The 24,387-nt window shown below is 45.9% G+C and overlaps 1 protein-coding gene across 8 annotated transcripts in view; it reads left to right on the top strand.

Moving 5' to 3' along the window:
- Positions 1-24,387, top strand: part of LOC144732126 (ankyrin-2-like) — a 252,711-nt gene that overhangs the window by 136,604 nt on the left and 91,720 nt on the right. For all 8 annotated transcript variants that reach the window (XM_078613424.1, XM_078613425.1, XM_078613423.1 and 5 more), the window contains exons 2-5: positions 8,901-9,002; positions 11,791-11,889; positions 12,051-12,149; positions 23,318-23,416. In XM_078613424.1, coding sequence (XP_078469550.1) covers positions 8,901-9,002; positions 11,791-11,889; positions 12,051-12,149; positions 23,318-23,416 — 399 coding nt within the window. The remainder of the gene's footprint in view (positions 1-8,900; positions 9,003-11,790; positions 11,890-12,050; positions 12,150-23,317; positions 23,417-24,387) is intronic.

Below are 24,387 nucleotides of genomic sequence, written 5' to 3'. Positions count from 1 at the left end.
TCCGTGCCTTTAAAACTGAGCAAAGCCTGTTCATCCATAAATAATATGCTATAGTAAAGTGCATCTCAATATATGGGATAGTATGTATGACTTTGATCAAGAGCGCTTAAGACGCTTAATTGTAGCCAACTTTCGTGTGAATCACATCAAGGCGGGCCTCCATTGAACCAAATGAGAGCCCGTTGAGACCCATTGCCTCATTGCCAAGATGTGCACCTGGGCAGCATATGCAGTTAAAATCATATGCAATTAAATAAATATGCAATTAAAATCATATTGTAATTCTAATCAAATGTAATTATAATCATATTTAATTATAATCATATGTAATTAAATAAATATGCAATTAAAATCATATGCAATTAAAATCATATGCAATTCTAATCAAATGTAATTCTAATCATATGTAATTATGATCATGTCATTGTAATCATGTAATTATAATGAAATCTAAGTATAATCATGTAATTATAATCTAATGTCATTATAATCATGTCATTATAATCACTTGTAATTATAATCATGTAAGTATAATAATGTAATTATAATCTAAGGTCATTATAATCAAAGCTGTTAATGAGAAGCCCCCATCATAAAACGGAACGACAGTGCAGCCTGGAACACCCTGAGTTTCAAATAAGACGTGGACATGTATAATGTAATTCTAGATTTGAAGCTTTCGTGACTGCAAGGATTCATATTCTAAGGTTTTTTCGGTAAAGTGACGTAGGTAAAAAATTAAAATTAATAAAAGTAAAATAAAATAATAATCACGCCGTTTCGGAGGCAACACAAGCTTCCGTCTTCAGGTGGAACCGTCACAGCACGATTGCTGTATCAAGTATAATGTATACTCTCTCTGTGCATATGTAACAACCATTAGCATTTCCTGAAGTGCATTGTGCTCCTCTTGTCTTTGGCCATCATCAAAATGAAGTTGAGCAAATGTGAGCAAGTGACAGCAGCAGTGTCGCTGTAATAAACAACTGTGGGCCGGTTTTGTGTTCATTCAGGCCTCATCAGCACAGTCGAGTCACCAATACTCACTGCTGACAGTTCTGCCTCAGCCTGAACCATTATAGAAGATTGTATCGATGGGGTTGTTTTTTGCCATCATTTGCAGATTTGATTATTGTTGGCATTAGCCAAGCAAATGGCCCCAATAGTGTGGAAGTGGAGACTCCACATCTATGGTTCCCAAAGGCATTAAGAGAACCACAATGCAGTTCAACAGGATATGCCGATGGTTGTTGCATAATGCACAAAGTCTGCTGTGCTTTTTACATGTTGTTTGTGTTGTTTAAAAGACATGGTTATGTAACAGAACTTAATAAGCAAATACATAGCTCTTGTTTATACTGTGTAGTGTTATACATACTGCAGTGACCAATTTTGAGTGATATTGTTGAATCTCAGGACTAGGGTTTGAGTAAAGGTTAAGTAAATGTTACATCCTATAGTGCGGAGTTTGATTGATTCCCATTCACGATCTAACATTAGCGGTGAGTGAAATATAAACTGGTCCCAAGTCTCACCTTCAGCAACATGCACTGACCAGCGTGGTGAAGTATGGTTTAAACAACCCGCCCCTTTGACCGAAATGGAGTGGGGGAGGCATTCATCCAGCAGTGAACTGACATTGGATGTATATTATTTTAATAGTGTGTGTTTCCATACGTTTGTACTAGCAAATGGGAAATAAATGTTTGGTCAAATGTGCATTGTTTTGTAATTAACACAATGCCCTTGAATCGTCAGGGTAATTATACCTTCAGTTTAACTTATACGCTCAAAGCTATTGCTGTTCACACGTTTCACATATATACAGTATATACATCAAATATGAAATGTAATTAGATTCCAAATGTTATTCACCTTTAAACATAGCTGCACTTTGGGCTATATCCGGCTGCCTATGTTCTGGAGATATTCGCCTGTACTGTGTTCCCACTTCTCTGCTCTCCGCTGTTGATTTATTACCAAGTGGTAGTTGGACTGACATTGACGTCCTGATGGTGCTAATGATGATAGCGATGACGGTGATGGACTCTGGTTCGGCAGGTAAAAGACGTTTGCACATAATCTGTGCCTCCCCTCGTTCGACTCAGCCTTAAATTCCTCGGGACACTATTGGGCGCAGTGTTTAGTCCACTGGGCTTCGACCCTGATCACCTTGGGTTAAATTCCCAGCCACGGCTAATATCACTTGCAATTGATATCTGAAACTGTACTGGGCCTTCCCTTAGATTGACTCAGTCATAAATGAGCACCTGCTACATTTTTAGCAGGTACTGGATACAAACTTCATCACGCAGGAATAAAAAGGCTGTAGGGCCGTGATGGTCAGTGACCTCATCGTGCGTTGCGCAGGCCTTAAATAGGTTCTCGCAAACAGCCCTTGGCCGAGGAGATGATGATGGAGATGGAAGGATGGTTGAGTGAGCTTCCTTCCGTTCCACCCCATCGCTCTGACTTGTGTTCGCTCGCACGCTCTCGCTAGCACACACGCACAAACGCACACACACACGCACATACAAGGGGGTGGGTGGCCAGCACCACGCCCGACCGCCTTTGTCCCCCCCAGTGGCGATGTTTGCACCCCGCACCAGGTACCTCATCTTAACTCTACCCCATCTTAACTCTAGCCTAAACCCATAATATTAATTATATCAATATTCCTATCTATAACATTACCCCTTGCACCCACACATTTTAATATTAACGTTTAACTACATCGCTAAGCTTAACAATATTATTATACGATTAACTCGATCATGACCATTAACCATAGCATAACCTTTTACATTCCAAGTGATATCCCTAACATTAACCCTATCACTACCCAAAAACCCTATATCCATTATTTACCACTATAACCCTGGTAGTACCTCTAACAAGGCCATAATTATAATATAAATTGGAGGGGACACATCCCATAAAAACCTTGGCCACAATAACTGGACTTGCCTTCATATAACAATGCATAGATTTCTGTTTATATGATTGTGGTTATGGTTGGACTTTATGAATCCCTAATCTCTGCCATTATATACAATGAAACAAGAAAATGTAAAAAAAGTAAAAACAGAGCAGTGTAATTCAATACACTCTTAGACATTGTAAAAAATAAATAAAAAGTCCATCCCATGTGTTAGTGAATTTAAAAACATATTTTAGGCAGGAAATGGCAGGAAATTAGTTTTCAAATTTTGATATTTTTCTGGGTTGGGACCCCCAGACACCCTGGAAGATTTGGTCCCCCCCAATGTTGACTGCATGTCTACGGCCTTGACCTCTAAAACTAACCACAGCACAATTCCTCACACTAACTCTCGGTGTCTACACCATATAACATTAACCAGGCTAACCCTTCACTTAAATGCATAGCTTACGCTGCAGAAAGAAATCCCATAATAATCCAACCTCTGGGTCTGCCTGTTATCCCGGGTTCTGGGAAAACACAACCACGTGTTTCCCACCAGCAGCAGCAGCAGCTATTGCGCGGTTCTTCTCAGTTGTCGGAAGGACAAGTGGGGAGCCGCTCTTCCTGTGTTCGTGCAATTACTGGGCTCTCACACAGACGGCCAGGACGATCGATATCGCACCCAGCCTTCGGGAACACAGGGCCCGCCAGGCACACTCCATGTCTTCGTATCGCCCGCGCGGCTGGGCACGTGTTTACATCGGACGCAGGCCCAGCTTGTGATCTCAAACAGACAATTGTTTGACTTCTGCTGCGTCCGTAGAGTTAGCCAACGTTTTTGTGTGGGGAATCAAGCCAAGCGTGCCATTGTCTGCGACGTGGATGTTTAAAGGCCCTGTGATGTTGTTCGGCAAAAGTACCGAGGTCCTGATAATTGTTTTTTTACTCTTCTATCTGGCAACAAAACTGACACCTTTTGGCGTCATCTGGTCCAACACCATGTGAGACTAGGCTCTAAGGAAAGCTGTCTCGGGTGTGGACCAATCAACTTCAAGGACAGTGCACATTATCAGAGTTATGTTTTTTGTTTGCATTATGACTGCAGGTATTGTGGTCTATGCAAACATGACTCCTTGTAAAAAGGTGTCAGTTTTGTTGCCAGATAGAAGGGTAATAAACCAATTATCATATTTTTACTGGCAAATGAGGTTCCAATTGTGTAAATACCTAGGTCCTCTTTATGTTGACATCAGTGGGAGGCATCACCTGGTTGGCACGGGCCCTGGTTGGCACGGGCCCTGGTTTGAGGAATAAAATGGGAACCCCTCCTCATCCGTGACCAGATTCCCTCTCTTCAGAGCCCGGCTCATCGGCCGCCCTTTGAGCCATAGGCCGCCGGTGCAGTTACACCACCTGCACACTCGGTGGCTACGCCACCGGTTGAAATCATAATGCGTAGTGCAAATGGTGTCATTATTTTTCCAGTGATTGTATTCTCATGCATTCACTCGCTGGATTGACCAGCTTCTTGCAGAGCCTTTGGAAGCATCAAGCGACCGTGCCTGTGTGGCCAGGCAGACTGCTACAACTACTACAATACATGGGCTTGCATATATCTTTTGGTTCTCAAGTTAGAAGCTAAATGATTGACAAACATCTTTCAGTACGTTCTTGATTTGAAGTTTTCCATACTCTTTGGTTCTTTCGGTAAAGTCACGTAGGTGAAATTTTTTAATTAAAAATAAAAATAGTAAAAATAAAAACAGTTATTTTTTGTTTGTTGCTGTGGTTGTCCCACCTGATGACGGAAGCTTGTGTTGCTTCCGAAACGTCGTGATTTAATTTAATTATTTCTATTTTTATTTTTTCTTATTTTTACCTACGTGACTTTACCGAAAGAACCAAAGAGTATCTTTCAGTACGACATGGGTTAAGCTGTCTACTGGGTTTTCGGCTTGTACCGTGTGTTGTTGGGCATGATGTCCGTACAGGACGGCATGATGTCTGTTCAACACCTCACGATGTCCGTACAACACCTCATCATGTCCGTACAGCACGCGATGTAACCCAGAAACACGTTGAAGAGATGTACAACACAAGACTTCCACGAACACCTACTCATTATGTGGGAGAGTCCTTGTGATGGGTGATTGGGACATTAAGATAATTCAGTCAACTGCAGAGGGTGTCTCTTAACTCGTAATCGGAAACAATCACTCCATGAAATGTTTTTGTCTGCTCAGGACACATTTATTCTCTCATGCTTTCAGTTCCCTGCATTAGCTTCTATTGATCTTAATTTTCGCTGCAGCAATTGGGCAATAATTTATTAATTTTTATTAGGTGATGCCCTATGAAAAAGAAACTTGCATTTTTCGGAAGATTTATATTTGTTTATCGTTGCTTGTCCTTGTAGTTTGTTAATTTCTTAAGTTATACGCAGAATGACATCTTAGAGTAAATCAATAGTCGTGTGATAAAGGCCTTTTAAGTGCTAAAGCCGTGTCGACGTGCAGTGTGTGCACAAAATTCCTATACTCTCGTCAGCTATAACATGAGAATCATCCTGAGATACTTGCTATTGGCTTGAAGACTGTGGGCTCAGATAGCAGTCATGTTTAAAGGCGTGGTGGTATGTGTGTAATACACACATAATTCTTTCATACAGGATTCATGAACTAAAATATATAAACTAGTTATTATTTGTATTTGAAGCTTTCGTGACTGCAGGAATCCATACTCTTTGGTTCTTTCGGTAAAGTCACGTAGGTATAACATGAAATAGATCACGACGTTTCGGACGCAACACAAGCGTCCATCATCAGGTGGTGGGAAAGCATGGTCTGCTGCTCATCAGATGGGAAAGCATGGCCTGCTGCTCATCAGATGGGAAAGCATGGCCTGCTGCTCATCAGATGGGAAAGCATGGCCTGCTGCTCATCAGATGGGAAAGCATGGCCTGCTGCTCATCAGATGGGAAAGCATGGCCTGCTGCTCATCAGATGGGAAAGCATGGCCTGCTGCTCATCAGATGGGAAAGCATGGCCTGCTGCTCATCAGTTGGGAAAGCATGGCCTGCTGCTCATCAGATGGGAAAGCATGGCCTGCTGCTCATCAGATGGGAAAGCATGGCCTGCTGCTCATCAGATGGGAAAGCATGGCCTGCTGCTTTCCTCCCACCTGATGACGGACGCTTCTGTTGTTGCGCCCAAAACGTCGTGATTTGTTGTATTTTATACCTACGTGACTTTACCGAAAGAACCAAAGAGTATTGGTGTTATTTACAGCCCTTTATCAATCCACTGCTGTATGAAGGCCTCCCCATGCCGTGCTGGTCATGGGGAGTTTATCGACCACACTTCACCGCGCTGGCCAGTGTGCGTCGGTGAATTCGGGGGCTTGGGACCGGTTCAAATATCAATGGCGACCGAGGTTGGCCATTCCTGGGAAGCAAATTCAGGTCACCGCTGTTCGTAACCGGTGCTCTAACCAGCGTCACGCAAACTTCAGTTATATGTGTCTTTTATTTGACTTATGCCTTCCGGACGCTGACCACTGGCCCCCGTGTTAAAGCTCTTGAAGCTCTAATCATTTAGAAACCGCTTCAAAAGAATGATAAGAATTCCCAAGTGTAGGTCCGACGCACGCCGACGATAAGAGTGGTTAAAAATAGAGCCCCAATGCTCTTGACACACAGGCTGGACTGCATTGCAGTATGAAGCGGACACACGTGGATATACAGTTCTCAGGGTCCTGTGAATGTTTGTTGTAGATAAACTGTAGAATGTCCTCATATCAGGTTCTCATTGAGTGAGTTTTAATTGAAACAAGCTCCTCTTTGATGTAGGTCTCTGGTGACGACCGTTTTCCCCTCACATGCAAAGTAACTCGCGAATTGAGTTTGCCAAACATCCCAGAACTCGGTTTAATCACCAGTGGCCGCCCAGATTAAAACACCGGTTTTTATCCTTATTGGTGCCCACTGGAGTCTTGAATGATTCACATTCGCGAGTTTATGGCACCCATGGACACGGGCACCAACTGCGAAGACTTTGGAAGATACGTGACTCAGCCACTCCACCTTCCTCTGAGAAGAGCTCATCTCCCACAAAGCACTTCTCCACACGATACTGCCACCTAAAACCCCCATATGAAAATTGTATATTTCTATTCATTTCATGTTTTTTCTTACGGGTACTTCTTACACGTGAGCAGTGCTGGCGCATTGCCTCCTATCCACTTTAAATAAAGTCAATTATTCCTTGCTTGCTAAAGTATATTCCACTTTCAAGGTCCGTGTCAAGACATTACGGCCAGTGCCGATGATTTCGCCACATCTCAGCATGACTTCCTTCTGCAAGGTCAAATAGTCATTGCAGATTGACACAGGGCCACTCTTAAGAATCTCATCACCATAATCTGCCTTTAGATCTTTCCCTTGGTTGCCCATCTATGGGTGCCACTCCAAAGCCTGCCTCATTGATCTGCCCTCCTCCATCCTGCACACGTGTCCCACCTATCACAACCTCCTCATCCTGATTGAATCTGCGACGCTTCATTGCCAAGTTCCATTCCGAACTTCCAAAGGCCAGAACTTAACAGAGCAACATCGGTATCATGAAAGAGTTGTAACCTTTCTGTTTTGAAAGTCATTGCGCGCGGCTCGTATTGTGCCTGTCCATGAGCACACTGTAACAACAGCCGTGAATCACAAGCAGACAGTGATATCATCCACAGCACTTGTACCGAGCTAGTTATTCTGGTCACCTCACAGCTCAGTCATACAATAAAGGAGGTCATTGGACAGACCCAGATATAAATTAAGGGTTAATAGACCAAAGTGAATGGCAGATGCACCACCTGCGCTCCCCGCCATGCCAGCTTGCTTTTAGCCAGCCAGCGCTCTGCTCATTGATAGTGTCACCCCGGTAGCTGGTGTTGATGCTGCAGGGCGACTTTCCTTACTTTGTTATGTATTGTGGAGACTGGCAAAATAACCCCCCACCTCTTCGCTGGGTTGGATTATGGCATCACTACCTCCACACAATGTTGGGTAGCGGTTGTTTTTGTTGTGGGGAACATTGTCGCAGTCGTTCGCACTCTGTGCTACGAACCCAACAAACTGCACGGCTGGTTACGTACGGTGCGAAAGAAGTTCAACGTACATACGACCGAGTTCAATTCCGTGGCGAACAGTGGTGGACAGTGTCTTAACTGGTTCTGGGCCTATCCTAAGTAAACTCGGTCTTGAATGAGGACTGTGTCGTTGTGCTTGCTTAAACAAATGCTGCTGGATAATATTGGTCTTGGAAAACAAAGAAGCTGGTAGACTAAAACAACGTGTTACTTGTATGTGGAGATACAGAACAATGTTCTGCTTATGCATGCTGTTCAATGAGTACCTGGTGGGGCTTGTTAACATCAGCCCTGGGTAGACTAATTAAGCAGACCACGTCTCCACATACAGTACTAGTACTCATTTCGATATTGAATATAAAAAATGCGTCCTCCACAACCCACCAGACAAACTCTGGACAAGTTTCAACGTAACATTGCTTGACCCAACATTCTGGCGAAAGGGGAGATCTTTGCCTCAGTGTGTGTATAGTTGAGCGTGGGTACTTACAGTCGGTGTATTGACGTTCTTGTATCCATCGCTTGAATGTGTGAGCATGACAGCCGGCGCTCGTATAATGTCCAAATGCCATGTGTGTGCGCGTGTGTGCGTGATGATTATCTGAACGGTCCGGAGCCTTCCCAAGGTCGACTCATCCTCAAATGCATACCTGGTGTGGTGTGTAAACATCGCCACTCGGTGGATAAAGGCCGCCGGGTGTGGTGGTGGCCACCCACTCCTTCGTGTGCCATTCCAGCCTTTCTAAGTGGTCGCTAACAGCAATTGCCCAAACAGTCTGTTGAAAGCTAAACGGGGCATCTTTGTCTCTGTGTGTGTGTGCGTGCGTGCCAATCGCTGCAGGCGGACAGCAGTGCGAGCTTCCTTCGCGCCGCGAGGGCTGGGAATCTGGACAAGGTCCTCGACTGTCTGAACAATGGCATCGACATCAACACCAGCAACCAGGTGATGCTGAGACCTCACTTCGTCTACTCTTAGCCAGGTTAAGATGTCATGTTGGCTGAGCAAGAGGTCAAACCGGTGAGATGTCAACCAGGTGAAGTGTAGAATTAGTCAGATGTCAACCAGGTGAGGTGTAGAATTAGTCAGATGTCAACAAGACCAAGTGTAGAATTAGTCAGATGTCAACCAGATGAAGTGTAGAATTAGTCAGATGTCAACCAGGTGAGGTTTAGAATAAGTCAGATGTCAACCAGATGAAGTGTAGAATTAGTCAGATGTCAACCAGATGAGATGTAGAATTAGTCATATGTCAACCAGGTGAAGTGTAGAATTAGTCAGATGTCAACCAGATGAGGTGTAGAATTAGTCAGATGTCAACCAGATGAAGTGTAGAATTAGTCATGTCAACCAGATGAGGTGTAGAATTAGTCAGATGTCAACTAGATGAAGTGTAGAATTAGTCAGATGTCAACCAGATGAGGATGTTGACCACCTGAGACCTCATGAAGTGACGCACTGAGCCAGGTAAGGAATTGATCAGGTGGGATATGAAATGGATGATATGTCGACCAGATGAGATGTCTACCAAGTAAGATTTTCAACAGGTAAAATCAGATAAGACATTGACCAGGGGAAACATTTCATACCACTAAATAACCCTGCATATACCCGATCTCACCAGGGATCAGAAGCTCAGCAGGTTTAGATAATACTTACATTAGAGCCTTCCTGGGATATGCGGGCAGTTTAGGATTGAGCTGTGAGGTGGCCAGGTGATTTCAGTACAGCAATGAATCATTTATTGTCTGCGGATTTTTGAGTGTCCCCCCCCTATTGCAGTTGTGGGTTTTCCCTCGAGTGCCCTGGTTCCCACCCACATGCTAAGCAATCCTTAATGGAATGGCGAAAACATCATAAATGCAACATTGTCCTTTAAAAGAGCCTTGAGACTCCACGAGGCTTCCTTGGGTAAACGCAGGTAATTGTTACTCGTAGTATTAAATGTGGACTGAGAGGAATTGACCAGGTTAGATGCCAACGAAGTGAGATGTTGATGAAGCAGAAGTTGACCTCGACGACAGCAAAATAACCTCCTTCCTTAAACCATACATCCATGCCACCTCCTTTGCCCCACCGTCAATTCTGAGCCGGACGAGCCATCAGTTCGATGGAAATTCAAAAACGATTCGCTCCTGCGGGAACGACTGTGCCGTCCTCGCACCAGGCAACGATTAGACATTGAAGGAAGCGCTCTGCTCATCGGGAAATGATTGCCGACAGCAAAGAGAGTGAACACGACGAGCAAGCAGCAGCAGCAGGAGCACCTCCGATTAGCACAGTTGGCTCCATACAGTGTGAAAGAAGTTCATACATACAGTAACGCAGTGGCGAGATGTTAACTCCCTCGCCTGGTATGGAGGAAGTTGTGGGTCCGATCCCCATGGTTGCGTGGATTTTTCTCCAGGTCCTCCGGTTTTTCCCTCCACATTTAGAAACATGCATTTAGATTATTTGGCTGCTAATAATGTCCACGTGATAAGCCATTTCGTTGAGCTATCATTTGTGGCCAGGTCGATTAAAAAAAAATAGCTATATAGCTCAGTGGGCTACACTTGGTAAAATAAAAAGAATATAATTGTTCGCGACCACTAGGGCACTCATCAGGCACCGCGCCCATAATGCCAGAGGCACTCCTTTCCAACGGTCAGCGGTGAAGCGAGCGGCCAATGCTGCGGCCAAATCAACCAAGAAATGTGCGGCCGTCTGCTTCACAGTGGACATTAAAGATCCTGTCAGCTTTCGCGACCAATATTATCTATTATATGTTTTGTGGGTTAGATGGAATAAATATATTGTGGGTTTACTCTCCAACACATCGGTGTGCTGATCTAGTCACTAATTGGCACGTTTTGTTTAAGTGACAAACCTTACTAATTGGCTGCCGGGTGGATGCAGGTTTAACGAAACATTTATATTTAGGCGATCTTACCCAAAAACCTATTTTATGGATTAAAGATCCCGTGAGAGTATATTGAAAGATGGCAACAGGGCTCCCTGCAGGCGAACTATAACTGTCTGTGAAACACAGCACCCTCATGATAGCCCTGTTGTACAAATGATGCGAATACCACATGTACTGGATTATTATAATTGTTATGAATTAAAAATTTGGCCCCGGAATGCCTTGCGGGCAGGGCAGTGTAGGTGAGGTCACCGTGTGCTCATCACGACCGTGGTTGACGGAGTGTGTTGTGATTAGTTGGGTCCAACATGTTGATTCTAAACTAAAATTATAACTACATTTATATTGTACTCAATGTAGTTTCTGTTTTTGTCTGTCTATTTATCTGGTCATCTGTCTATCTGTATTTCCGTTTACATGCCCGCCTGCCCGCCCCCACCTACTTACCTTCCTACGTATTGTTCTGCCTGCTTGCTTTCCTGCCTGTCATGTCTGTCTTCCTGCTACCCTCTCTGTCCTTCTGTCTGTGCATCCACTTTTCCACCCACCATGTGTCCATCTGATTGGTTATGTCTGCTTGGACTGTATTTGTGTATGTATATCTGCTTACCTGTCTGTTTACCTTGCTACCTTTTTGTCCATCCATCCATTCTTTTGTTCATCCATCCATCCATTCGCCTTCCGTGCACCTCTCTGCCTGTTCATCCATCTGTCTGTTTCTCTGCGTGTGTGTCCATTCATCCTTCCATCCACCTATCCATCCATTCATCTGCCTGTATGCGTGTCCATTAATCTCAATCCATCTATCTGTTTCTGTGTCCACTGCAGAACGGTCTCAATGCGCTGCACCTGGCATCTAAGGAAGGCCACGTGGGCGTGGTCAAGGAGCTGCTGTCTCGAGGGGCCAGCGTCGACGCAGCTACCAAGGTCCAAAACCCGGCACAACTAAATTACATTCCTTAAATTACAAAAATTTAATCGTGATTCTCTCGTCTTAAGTCGGTTATGCTTTGCGATTGCCGGTGTAATGAGGGTCGGCGTCCGCTCGGCGTGAACTCCGCACTTGTTGTGACCCCTCGGCGGTGCAGAAGGGCAACACGGCGCTGCATATCGCGTCGCTCGCGGGGCAGGCGAGCACCGTGGCCATCCTCGTGCTGCACAGCGCCGACGTGAATGCGCAGTCGCAGGTGAGCTCGCACTTGCGCGTGCACGTACGCACACACGCGCACATGTACACACGCGCACGTACACGCGCGCGCACGTACGCACACACGCGCACATGTACACACGCGCGCACGCACGTACGCACACGTACGCACGCACGAACACACGCACGCGCACATGTACACACGCGTGCACGTACACGCGCACATGTACACACGCGCGCACGCTCACTACAAACGCACGTGAGTACGTGCAGTACAACAACAGCAACAGCAACCGGCTACGGGTCGTCACTTAGTGGTGACAGTGACGTCGCCACAGAGTTCGTACCAGGCTAGGTGCACTTTGGGGTAGTGGGAAAGCATCCAATGAGGCTCCGCTGGTAGGAGCTCACAGACACAGGTGTTATGGGCTCGATGGCTGGCAGATGTGCGCAGCCCGTGCTGCCCACTACGCCACCTTGCTGCGTTGTAGCGCTCTGTTCATTGTTGTGAGCGCCCTCCGTTTTTGCCAGAGCGCGATGGTCTGAAGTTGTGCACTCGCATCCTTCATGAGCTTCCTCCACACACACATGAACACTTAGTGTACTGTGTGTGTATGCTTGCACTCATGCAGATGTCCTGCACCACATGCGTACACACACACACACATACAAATTCGCTACACACTGGACATGTGCAAATGCATCAATTGATTAATTAAAATTTATTATTAAGCTCGTGATATATGCATCAAATCACACGGTTTAGAAATGGTTATCTACAACTTGTGCAAATTACATGCGCTTGCCTGTAATCCCCCAGCACTGTGGAGGTGGTGCAGGTGAATCACATGAATGTTGTGAAATTTCCTTCCTGGGGCGTCGAGGTGCCGTAACCTGGCCCACCAGAATGCATTACGACAAATGTGGACTGCCAATTTTATAAACGTTTACTTAATTGGCCTTTTGGCGTCCTCTGGTCTAACACCGTTTGAGACGAGGCTCAAAAAGAAAGCTGCCTCTGGTGTGGACCAATCAGTTTCAAGGACAATGCGTAGAATATCAGAGTATGTTTTTTGTTTGCATTCTGACCACAAGTATTGTGGTTAATGCAGACATGATTCCTTGTAGAAGGTTTCAGTTTGGTGTTTTAACAACTTAACACCTGTTTTGTTGCCAGAAAAAAGGGGAAAGACCTATTCTCATATTTTGCTACTGGCAAAGGAGGTCCCATGATGCAGATGACAGATTTGTTTAATTCGGTGGTGGTGAAGATCATTGCATATTCCAAGGACAGCAATAAGAACTAAGAGATTGGTGGAAAGGCTAGACTGTGGATCATGACAGAAAGACGAAAACGAATGCATTTGGAACGTCATCATTAGACCTCCTTCGCCAGTACCAAAATATAATAATAGGGTTTTTCCCCTTTTTTTTCTGGCAACAAAACTGAAACCTTTTTACAAGGATTCATGTCTGCATTAACCACAATACTTGCAGTCAAAATGCAAACAAAAAACACACTATGATAATATATGCATTGTCCTTGAAACTGATTGGTCCACACCAAGGGACAGCTTTCTTTTGAGCACCAATTTGGTCGAGGCTTTAGTTTTGTTGCCAGAAAAAAGGGGAAAAACCCTATTATCACATTTGGAACGCGTCTCCATATGCGTGACGAGGTACATCTGTACACACTGCTGATGTTTGATGAAGTGGCATGAATGTAAAAAAAGGAAAAGCGGTAGATGGAGACCATTAGAGACTGGGATATTATTGTAAATGTCATCAGGAGGATAGCGTACCCAATGTTATAGCAAAGCCCCAAATTGCAGAGGGGTTTGATTATCGGGGCGACACAATTTTAGTAACGAGTAGGGCAGAGAGAAACATGTTCACACACACACACCCAGTCACCACAACAGATTGCATGACACATATTGGCGATATACCATCAAATATACGGTACAGTATGCAGAAACTAACATGTTTGGGGGGACACAAAGACAAAGATCCCCCGTATAGGCATAACAGGCTCTAGGAGCAAGTGCTGTTAGCAAGCACCGATGAAGGCCAGCACAGCCCTCGAGGGGGTGGGTGGCCAGTACCACGCCCGGCCGCCTTTGTCTCTATTGGTGATGTTGACACACCACACCAAGTACATATTTGAGGCTGAGTCGACCTAGGGGAGGCCCAGGACCGGTTCAGATAATCCTCACAGCTAGAGGTGCACAAGGAAAAATATGGACAAACTGGGGGGTGATTTGGTAAAGTTGATTGATGCAAATAAGAGCAGAGGTAGCCAGAGACTAAGACGGACAGATAATATCGTAAATCTAACCAGAAGCATAGTATGCCAAGGTCATGAATGCTCTGCAATAAGTGGTAATGGCTAACAGAGAGAAGAGCGTGTGAGCGAATGAGCGAATGGATGGGTAAGTGAGAAAATGAGCGAGTGTGAGTGAGCGAACGAGTGGATGAAGCTGCGGTGAGCGTGTGAGGATGTGTGCGCGTGTATCGGGCAACGCCTGGAGTAGCCGTTGGAGTTTGTGGAGGCGCAAGGTGGGAAAAGGTCTGAAGTTTTCGTGACTGCAATGATCAATACTCTCTGGTTCTTTCGGTAAAGTCACGTAGGTATAAAATAAAATACTAAAATAATAAAAATAATACAATTTATTTTTTTAGGTATAAAATAAAATACCAAAAAATACTACAAATAATGAAAGTATTTTTTTAGGTTTAAAATAAAATACTAAAATAATAATAACATTAATTTTTTAGGTATAAAATAAAATACTAAAAATTCTACAAATAATAAAAGTTATTTTTTAGGTATAAAATAAAATACAAAAATAATACAATTTATTTTTTAGGTATAAAAGAATGTTTTTATTTTATTTTTTGTATTTTATTTTATACCTACGTGACTTTACAGAAAAAACCATAGAGTGTGGGAAAAGGTATTGAAGATTTTACCCAGTAGGGCAGTATACAGTATCAATGTTTAGTATCAGTGGCGTCTGCTGGGTTATGGGAGCTTGCAGAGGTGGAGGAAGGAGCTGGGACGGGGGGGGCGGGATGTCGATTATTGATGAACGTGTTGAGTTCGTGTTGTGTTTTCGTGCTTGTACACCATTGCCAATGCTGCAGCATCAGCAGCAAACATCACAGAATTATTTGATGAGCGGAAAAAAACATTACAGTATTTCGGGTTTCCTTTTTATCACGAGTCGGGCCCCACCACCCTCGCCCCACCAGACCTACCGACACCACCCTCGCCCCACCAGACCTACCGACACCACCCTCGCCCCATCGGCCCCACCAGTTGGCCGGCCACGGTACGTTATAGAGAAGCCCCGAATCGTGGAGTCTATTGTATTCGTTATCGAGGTCACAAATTTTCGGCAGCGAGTCAAACGGCGCGCGCAGAGAGATGAGTGCGCGTACGCGTCTTGCACGCACAAAGACAAAGATCCCCCGTATAGCCTTAACAGACTGTAGGGGCAAGTGCTGTTAGCGAGCACCTATGAAGGACGGCACGGCACACGAGGGGGTGGGTGGTCAACACCACGCCCAGCCGCCTTTGTCTCCCTAGCGGCGATGTTTACACATCGCACTAGGTACTCATTTTAGGCTGAGTCGATCTAGGGGAGGCCCGGGACCGCTTCAGATAATCGTCACTGGTGTTGGCCGTGAGCGGGAATCGAACTCGGGTCGCCGGGTTCATAGCGCAGCGCGCTAACCGCTACACCACCGCTCCCCACGCACGCACATGTACGGACCTACACTCACGCACATGCACGGACCTACACGCACGCACGTACATGCACGCGTCTCCCGCGTGCCTGCATTGTACAAGGCTCGCTCCCTCTCGAGCAAGACCCCACCACGTACGCAGCAGCAGCAGCCACTCGCTCCGCTTGCCGCAGAGCCCACGCCCCAGTGTGGATCTGCTCCACAATCCCCCTCCCCGCCACCTCCCCCACCCCTTTCTCATTCCCCACCCCGGCCTTGAAAGTGGCCGAGCGCTCGCTGCTCCCATCTGTCGAGCATTTTCCACCAACCCCGCTGCGCGGATGTGGTTTTGCGGCTTTTATTGTGGAGCGCGCACGTCAGGGTAGAGGATGGTGGGCGCAAAGGGGGAGCGGTGGTGCAGCGGTTAGCGCACTGCGCTACGAACCCAGCGGCCCGAGTTCGCTTCTCTTTTCACGGCCAACACCCAGTGACGATTATTTGAACCCGTCCTGGGCATCCCCTAGGTCGACTCGGCCTCAAATGAGAACCTGGTGCGGTTTGTAAACATCGCCACTGGGGAGACAAAGGCGGTCGGGTGTGGTGCTGGCTACATCACTCCCTCGTGTACCGTTCGGGCCTTCATGCGTGCTCCTCGCAAACAGCACTTGCCCCAACAGTCTTAAAGGCTATACGGGGATCTTTGTCTTTGCTTTGTTGGTGGGCGGAAATGTTTTTCTGCGGAGGCGAATCCTTTTGGACCTCTGGCTCGGCGTGCCGCGCTCATATTGGAATGAAACGACGACTCACTCGGTCGATCAGTCAGTCCATTAGTCTTGTCAGTGATGTTTGTTCAGAACCTGGATGCGAGACCACCGGGATGAAAATGGGTTGCTGTATTTGCCAAGGAGACCCCTGGGATTATTACAGATAAAAGGCACAGGTGCAGACCCTGCAATTACTTAGCCGCACCATGAGGGGGAAGCATCGAAAGTCACTTTCGAGGGTTGGGCTGGCCTACAAGAATCTTCCATGCTGAACAGATGTCTTGAATGGGTGGAAAACCCGACACTTTGCCCCAAGACAAAGATCTCCCGTTTAGCCTTAACAGACTGTCGGAGCAAGTGCTGTTAGCGAGCATCTATGAAGGCTGGAACGGCACACGAAGGGTTTGGTAGCCAGCACCACGCCCGGCCGCCTTTGTCTCCCCAGTAGCGATGTTTACACACCGCACCAGGTACTCATTTGAGGCTGAGTCGACCTAGGGGAGGCCCAGTACCGGTTCAGATAATCGTCACTGGTGTAGGTCAGTGACGATTACACAATCGCTCCCCACACTTTACCCCACCAACACGCGACCTACATACTGATCGACTAACTGAATCGATGGCTCAATTTATCAATTATTAAATCAACGAGTCATTCATTCAGTGATGTATATATCATAGGCAGGTGAGAGCCCCTTGAGGTTAAAGTATTTTGTTTGCAAGGGAAACCCGCGGTGATGTTTTACAGAGGAAAACGAACAAAATCTATTTACGGAAATCAATTGCAGATTACTTGACAAACGTAAATAAACAAATTGATGAGCAGAAACGATCGGCAGTAATCAGACAGTGCGACGCGGCCAAATAAACATAATAACGTACCAAGACAAGAAATCAAAGCCATTAAACATTGATGCAGTTAACTCGTAACTATTGTATTCAGTCCTACAAATGGAAAGACATGGAAATTGTACTCGAGGACTGTTGGACAAAATGTTCCTTTAATTTTAGGTAATGAAACAATCCCTCGTGTCTATGCCATCGACTAAACTCCTGCAACAGCACTTTTCTTTCACTGTTACATGATCGTTACTTTTTGTGATATTGCTTTGGCAGTGGTGCAAAAGCACAAATTGCAAGTGAAAAATCAGCACATCAATAACACTTTCCTTGAAAGGAAAATAATGCTTTGTAGATGAGGGTTATTTGAGTGTTTGTACCGGTTGAATGTTGCACGTTGCTTGCACACAGATCCAAGTATAGTAGTACTGAGACCATGTTGAGCCTGGTTAGTACTCCAAATCAGTACTTCTGATGTGTGACTGCTGAGGAATACCATGTGTTGTAGGCTTGGGCTGTTACAGCAATGGATAACTATAACCAACAGTGTGGGCCCTCTCCAGTGACTCGGACTTTCTCTCCCATGAAGCCAAAACCCTCGTTCATGAATCTACCCAACGTCCTGACGTAGCAGTAGCAGCAGCAGGACCCTCTTGACAGGAAGCCTTCGGACTCATCGAGTCTTTGCCGAGCAAATGGAGGCCGTACTTAATTTGGAGCTTTCGTGACTGCAGGAATTACTCTTTGGTTCTTTCGGTGAAATCACGTATAAAGAGAAAATAATCAATTAAATACTAGCATACGACGTTTCGATTGCAACACAAGTAATCGTCATCAGGTATAAATGAAATAGAAACACAAATCTAGTATACTTAGAAATGTAATGTAATACAACAGAGAGTCGGATAACATAACAGTCAACACTATACCCGGTTGATTACGTTCTTCCTGAGAATGCTAAATTTGAGAGAGAGATAAAACACAGAACCAGAGACATTTAGACAGACATATAAGTAGAGACAGATATCACAGAGATACATAGAGAGAGAGAGACGTGCCTATGCAATCGAAAACGTCGTATGCTAATATTTAATTTATTATTTCCTCTTTATACGTGACTTTACCGAAAGAACCAAAGAGTAATTGGAGGCCGTTTTTACTATCACAGGGGATGCTACTGCCGGGCAATGCTTAGCACGATTTGGACTTGCAATATAAAAAAATCATTTTACCGCAGTTAGTCAATCAGCAGGATGCAACGTGGTGCGGAAGAGTGTGGGTACAGCCCACGTCTTCTCGTGCTCCCCCTTTGCAAGTACCTTTTATTATTTTTGTCGCTTGTTATCCGTAATGGCGTAAGGGACGACACGATATCTGAGCTTCTGGGCGGGCGCCAGGTTTTGGACGAGCAAGTCGTCCGAAATACCTTAGCGTCATCTCCTATCCATTCCACGAGATTAACATTCTCCTTTGTGTCAGTGGGGATAAGGTGGGAGGGGAGGTGGTGGGTGCAGAAGGTGGGAGGTGAGTGGTGGAGGTGGGAGAGGGATGGGAGAGGGATGTGCCGGGGCTGGCCTCCTGCCGAATCCGGGACAGAAAATTGATTTAACCCTTGAACGCCACACCGCCATCCTCCGAAATTTAAACTTAAGTGCGACTCGTCGGTGGAGTCACAGGCCGTCGTATCTCACCACATTTCAATATTTATGATCGGCTGACACAGTATGACTTGTAGTTGGTTTTTTTTATTTTTCCCACCCAGTCTAAATTCCAATTGGCTTGCCAAGGTAGGGCTGGCTCATGAGAAAATGACGCAGTAAATTTGTCAAGAGGAAGGCCCCACTCTCCCCCGTCTGGCGTTCCCCTGGAAGGAATCGGCTCCTTCGTGTGAGGATTGGATTTACGGTCGCGCGCGCCAGAGAGCGTGTGTGTATCTGTGCGACACCGCTGTCACCTAACGGAGTGCGTGCCCAGATCCTATTAGATCTTGGTAGCCTAAATCAGGGATTGAGCCTGGATAGTGCTTGGATGGGTGACTATCACGAACTATTGTTGGGAGGGGAGTAGAGCAGAACATATTGTACTGTACGTTTGTGATACCGAGTCTATGGACCCTCGCTTACACAAACCCGGTCTGGACCAGTATGCGCATCTATATTGGGAACGAATTTCTTTAGAACAGTTTTTGTGTGTGTAGCTTGTTGTCCTTCCCCCGCACCACCCATTCGCACGGTTGGCTACGTAGGATGCAAAATCAGTTCTACATGCATGCGTTTTTATCCAGCAGTGGATTGACAAAACGACTTGTACGTACATGGCAAGAGTGCACGCTGGCCGTGTTCAAGCCCTGAGAGCCAGCATCGCTGGCTCTCAGGGCTGTTAATTCTTCCCGCCGCCGGTTATTAAGCCATTAAACCAATGAGTTGGTGGTAGCAGTCTGGTCGATAATTCATGGGCAAAAAAAACATCCGTTGTGTAATGAATGCGATTACTTTAATTTAAGGAAAGTCGTTACTGAGGCCTAACCTTTTAAAATAATGAAAATTATTTATATGCGGCAAGGTACCTCCGATTAGCACGGTTGGCTACGTACGGTGCGAAAGAAGTTCAACAAACACACATGCATACTGTGTACAGACACATTGTGTTGTCATTTACAGCTGGGACGATCATTGGAAGAGTCGATCAATTGTCTCAACTGTATAATCAACTATTTTTGCCCGTTGCTCATGAGCTATAAATGCAGACATTCATATTCCCCCCAAAAAAATTGTTCATCGGAAAACATTTAAAACAATATAATTCATATGGCCCCATGGTATAAAGTTCAGTATCCAACTCAAATTATCCACTCTCAACAGGCCTCGATGTGCCATGAAGAAGGGCCCATTGCCCAACACATTGCCTATAATATCTATTTTTCGTTTAAGGCCACAGCATTATTGACCATTGTGTTGATCCTTACCCTTGGAGTTTTCCTGTTATCTCCTCGTGGTCGTGTGGATTTTTATCCGGGTCCTCTGGTTTTTCCCTCCACATTTAGAATCAACATCACACGTTTCGAGTATTTGGCTGCTATACATTTCCACGTGATAAGCCACTTCGTTGAGCTGTCATTTTTGATGTGGCCAGGTCGCTTCTGAAAGCTATACAGCTCAGTGGGCCTTACCTGGTAAAATAAAAATAGTTTAGTTTTTATAGTTTCAGTTGACGTTTTTCTGTTGTTGCTATTTTTGTGGTTGATTACTCAGCCTCTTTAAAAAAAAATCGACGGTGCCCTCACAATGCCCAGCGTGATGCGTGTGGATGACGCCACTAACATCACCGAGCCATTTGTTCCCAGCGAGCGGCACGCGTGGTGACGCGACACTTTATCCCTCCAAAAGATTTTCGTGCTCTTCCGATTGGCTGATAACCAGTGTGTTAATCGATTACGTAAAGAATTGGAGAGCCCAGCCTCTAACCGTAGGCTCGTCTATGATTTGATTGGCCGATTGAAGTGACTTCGAACACATTTCACTGACACGGGAAAATGGTCTGCATTCATAAAAGCACATTTCATACTTTCATACTCCAAAAGGTATGCTCTAGGCTGAGAGGATCGTTGAGAGAATTAGCCCAAGTGCACATATATATACAGACAAAGATCCCCCTATAGCCTTAACAGACTGTGAGGGCAAGTGCTGTTAGCGAGGACCTATTAAGGCCAGGGCGGTGTAATAAAGGGTGGTATGGCCAGTAGCATGCCCAGCTGCATTTGTCTCCCGAGTGCTGATGTTTACAAACCACACCAGGTACTCGTTTAAGGCTGAGTTGACCTAGGGAATGCCCAGAACCAGTTCAGATATTTTCTACCGATGTTTGCCACAGCCGGGGCTCGAACTTTGGAAGTGAAGTTTGAAGCATTGCGCGTTAACTATTATTACACCATTTCCCATAACACCCATGTATTCATGCACAGCCCACATTTCAAAATGAAAGACAAATATCCTTCCATATGACCTTAAACTGTTGTTGGTCAGAATCTATTAAGGCACACATTTACACACAAGCGTATTCACATGCACCAAGGCAAACGGACAAGGGCGCAAACGTGCACACACACCCCTGTATATTTGACAGCACATTAGACGATAATAAAACATGGCAGTGGTGTGACGGTGGTGTGGAAACACAATAACGAACATAATCATGATGTAGGCGACGTGCCAGTTTGCCCCGGGCTTTTACCGGCCGGCCCCACGGTGCTGTTTTTAGATAATCGCCTTCCAAACCCCCGGCCCCCATCCATCGATTTCCCCACTTGCCGTTGTCTCACAGTCCCCGTGTCCCGCATGATGTGAGCGCGAGGCCTGGTAATGAGGACGCTGGGGGTCGAGGGGGGCAATGCTTTAAAATAGCTTGTGGCTCATGCCCCATATCAGAAGCGCGATTTACGGCCCATTTCGATTCGCAAACACGGACCGACGATGGCAACGGCCGCCGTGAGCGGTGCTCATCGTCGTCAGCAGGTGTTGCCGCAAGCCGATAGTTTTGTGATTTTTTTTGGTTTCATCTTCTAGGTATGTAAGAATAGCCTTCGCCACGACTTACCCTGTAAATCGCTTTTATTGACGTCATTTCAATATTCGTCGCACCTTTCAGGAACGCATCCCCGACGTACACCGAGGTATTGCTGTATATATTTACGTGATGCGGTACCCTTGGCTGAGTTGCTTGACTCTGCCTCCGTGTTTGATCCTCGCTGGTGAGGCCAACTCCGCTACGAACCCGGCGCCCTGACTTGGATTCTCGGCTCTCTGGCTAATATCGCTTGGGAGTGATAACCGGTCCTGGTCACCCGCCTCTCCTCCCCCCCCCTTCACCAACCCGCACCAACAAAATGTGGTGAAGTATGGTCAAGCAACCCTCGTGACTGACACGGGGTGGGGTGGCGTTAATCCAGTGGAATAATAAAGGGCAGTGTAACTTCGCCAGTAATCTTCACGAAGAGTTAATTTGAAGTTTGCCATCAGCTTCGGAGTCGTTACAAATTATGTGACATTGAAATGGCCAGGTGGCTCAGGGAGATAATGCTCTGTGTAGGCACTGAGCTAACAACACTGACATCCTGCACTCGGCAAGCAACCTTCATTAAATTGGGTTTTCTTGGGTTGATGGTCTCGGCCGAACTATCAATAATTTCATTTTAAAAAGTTTCACTCAACTAGCAGCCCTCCCTCCAGCTATCCAGCCAGCCAGCAAAACTTTTTTTTTTATATATAATACAGCATGATTATTTTGAAATTTCCAGCTTTGAAAAAAAGCACCACATAGTGTGGGTAGGAGGCAATCGAAGGGGCAGCTGGGATGCCATCTTATGTGACATGAGGGGGTGCACTGCATGGTGTGAACAGAAATGGGATAATAAAAATAATAAAGATCCGACAACACGATGAGTAAGAGTGTGTCGATGTGTATCGCTATCGAGGTGTGTGTGTGTGTGCCAGCTAAAAATATAAGATTGACTATCTGTAGGCCGTAGTTATATCTGTAGAATGGTCTTTACCACGTGGGAGTCCATTGGGAGAGCATGACTATTACCACCGACATGGAGCGACGAACGATATGAGCTCTTGTGCAGCAGCTCGGGGGATGAGTGCATCGCAGAAACGCGAGGGCTGGCGGCAGTTTATGGAGGCCTTCATCCCACAGTGAATGGATCATGGCTGTGATAAAAAAATGATGGTGTAGGGCTGCAAATAGAAATGAGAACTAACCAAACGCCTGTTTAAACCAGGGAGACAGTTTGACTTGTGTCGTACTTAATGTGTCCACACGTGCGTGTTTGTGTGCGGTGTGTGTGTGTACGCGATGTTGCGTGCGCTTACAGAATGGTTTCACTCCGCTGTACATGGCGGCGCAAGAGAATCACTTGGACGTCGTCAAATATCTGCTGGAGAACACAGCCAACCAGGGCATCGCCACCGAGGTGAGACGCAATAGAATAGGCCTACTGGGGGCTGGATGTATGTAGAACTTCATAAGCACCGTACATAGCCAACCGTGCTCACCGGAGGTGGTGGATGATGGTGACAGATGATGGTGATTCACACGTAGGGCCAATTCACCCTGATCGTGGCCATTGTCAACCAGGTGAGATGCCAACCGGGGTGAAGATCTGAGCAGATAATATGTTCACCAGGGGAGAGAGACCTCATCAAATCAGGTGCAGACCAGGTGAAGAATCACCCAAAGTGAGTCATTGACCACGTGTGACATTGATTGGGTAAGGCGTTGATCAGACCGTGAATGAGGTGAAATATTGAGCACAAGGCGAGATGTCAACCGAGGAGGTAACACCACCTACCAAGTGGACTTGCACTTAATTTGCTTGCACAGGTACACGTACAGCTCTGTTGTCAACACTTTCCTGTGTGAGGGCTTCCCACCCTCTACGGGTCATGGAGTTATATTTGACCTTACATCACCAATGCTGGGGAAGGCAGGGAGCATAGCCCTGGGAGCATAGAAATATAGTACAACTGTAAAGGAGAGCCGACACAAGGTTGCAGGGGGTTCGTCTTTTAATCCTTTTCTCACATCCACACCTGTCCCCAGCCGTCTCAATCTCGTTCCCGACAAAAGCCCCTTCTTCCCGCCCGTTCTCCCCTTATATCTCCTCGATTACCCCTCCCCCTTCTCCTGTCACCGTCCCACGAACCCTCCTATTGGTGGGTTCCCTTCCCCTGACACCCGACACAACCATTGATTTTGATCCACTACCCTCAGCTGCCCACCTTTGTAGCTCACGCAGTCCTGTGACAGCTATTTTTGCGCATGGTATTCACCCACTTCTTCCCTTCCTTGTCTCTCTTTTACTGCTACTGGCCCAGTCGTTGCAACGCCGTGACATCTCAACCTTCGTCAGGGTCTCGTACTGGATGAACTCGCTCACCCACA

This window comes from Lampetra planeri, chromosome 41, assembly GCF_965212315.1.
Source record: "Lampetra planeri chromosome 41, kcLamPlan1.2.h2, whole genome shotgun sequence".
NCBI lineage: Eukaryota > Metazoa > Chordata > Hyperoartia > Petromyzontiformes > Petromyzontidae > Lampetra > Lampetra planeri.
Note: the sequence above shows the minus strand (reverse complement) of the source record. Positions and strands in the feature narration are given on the sequence as shown.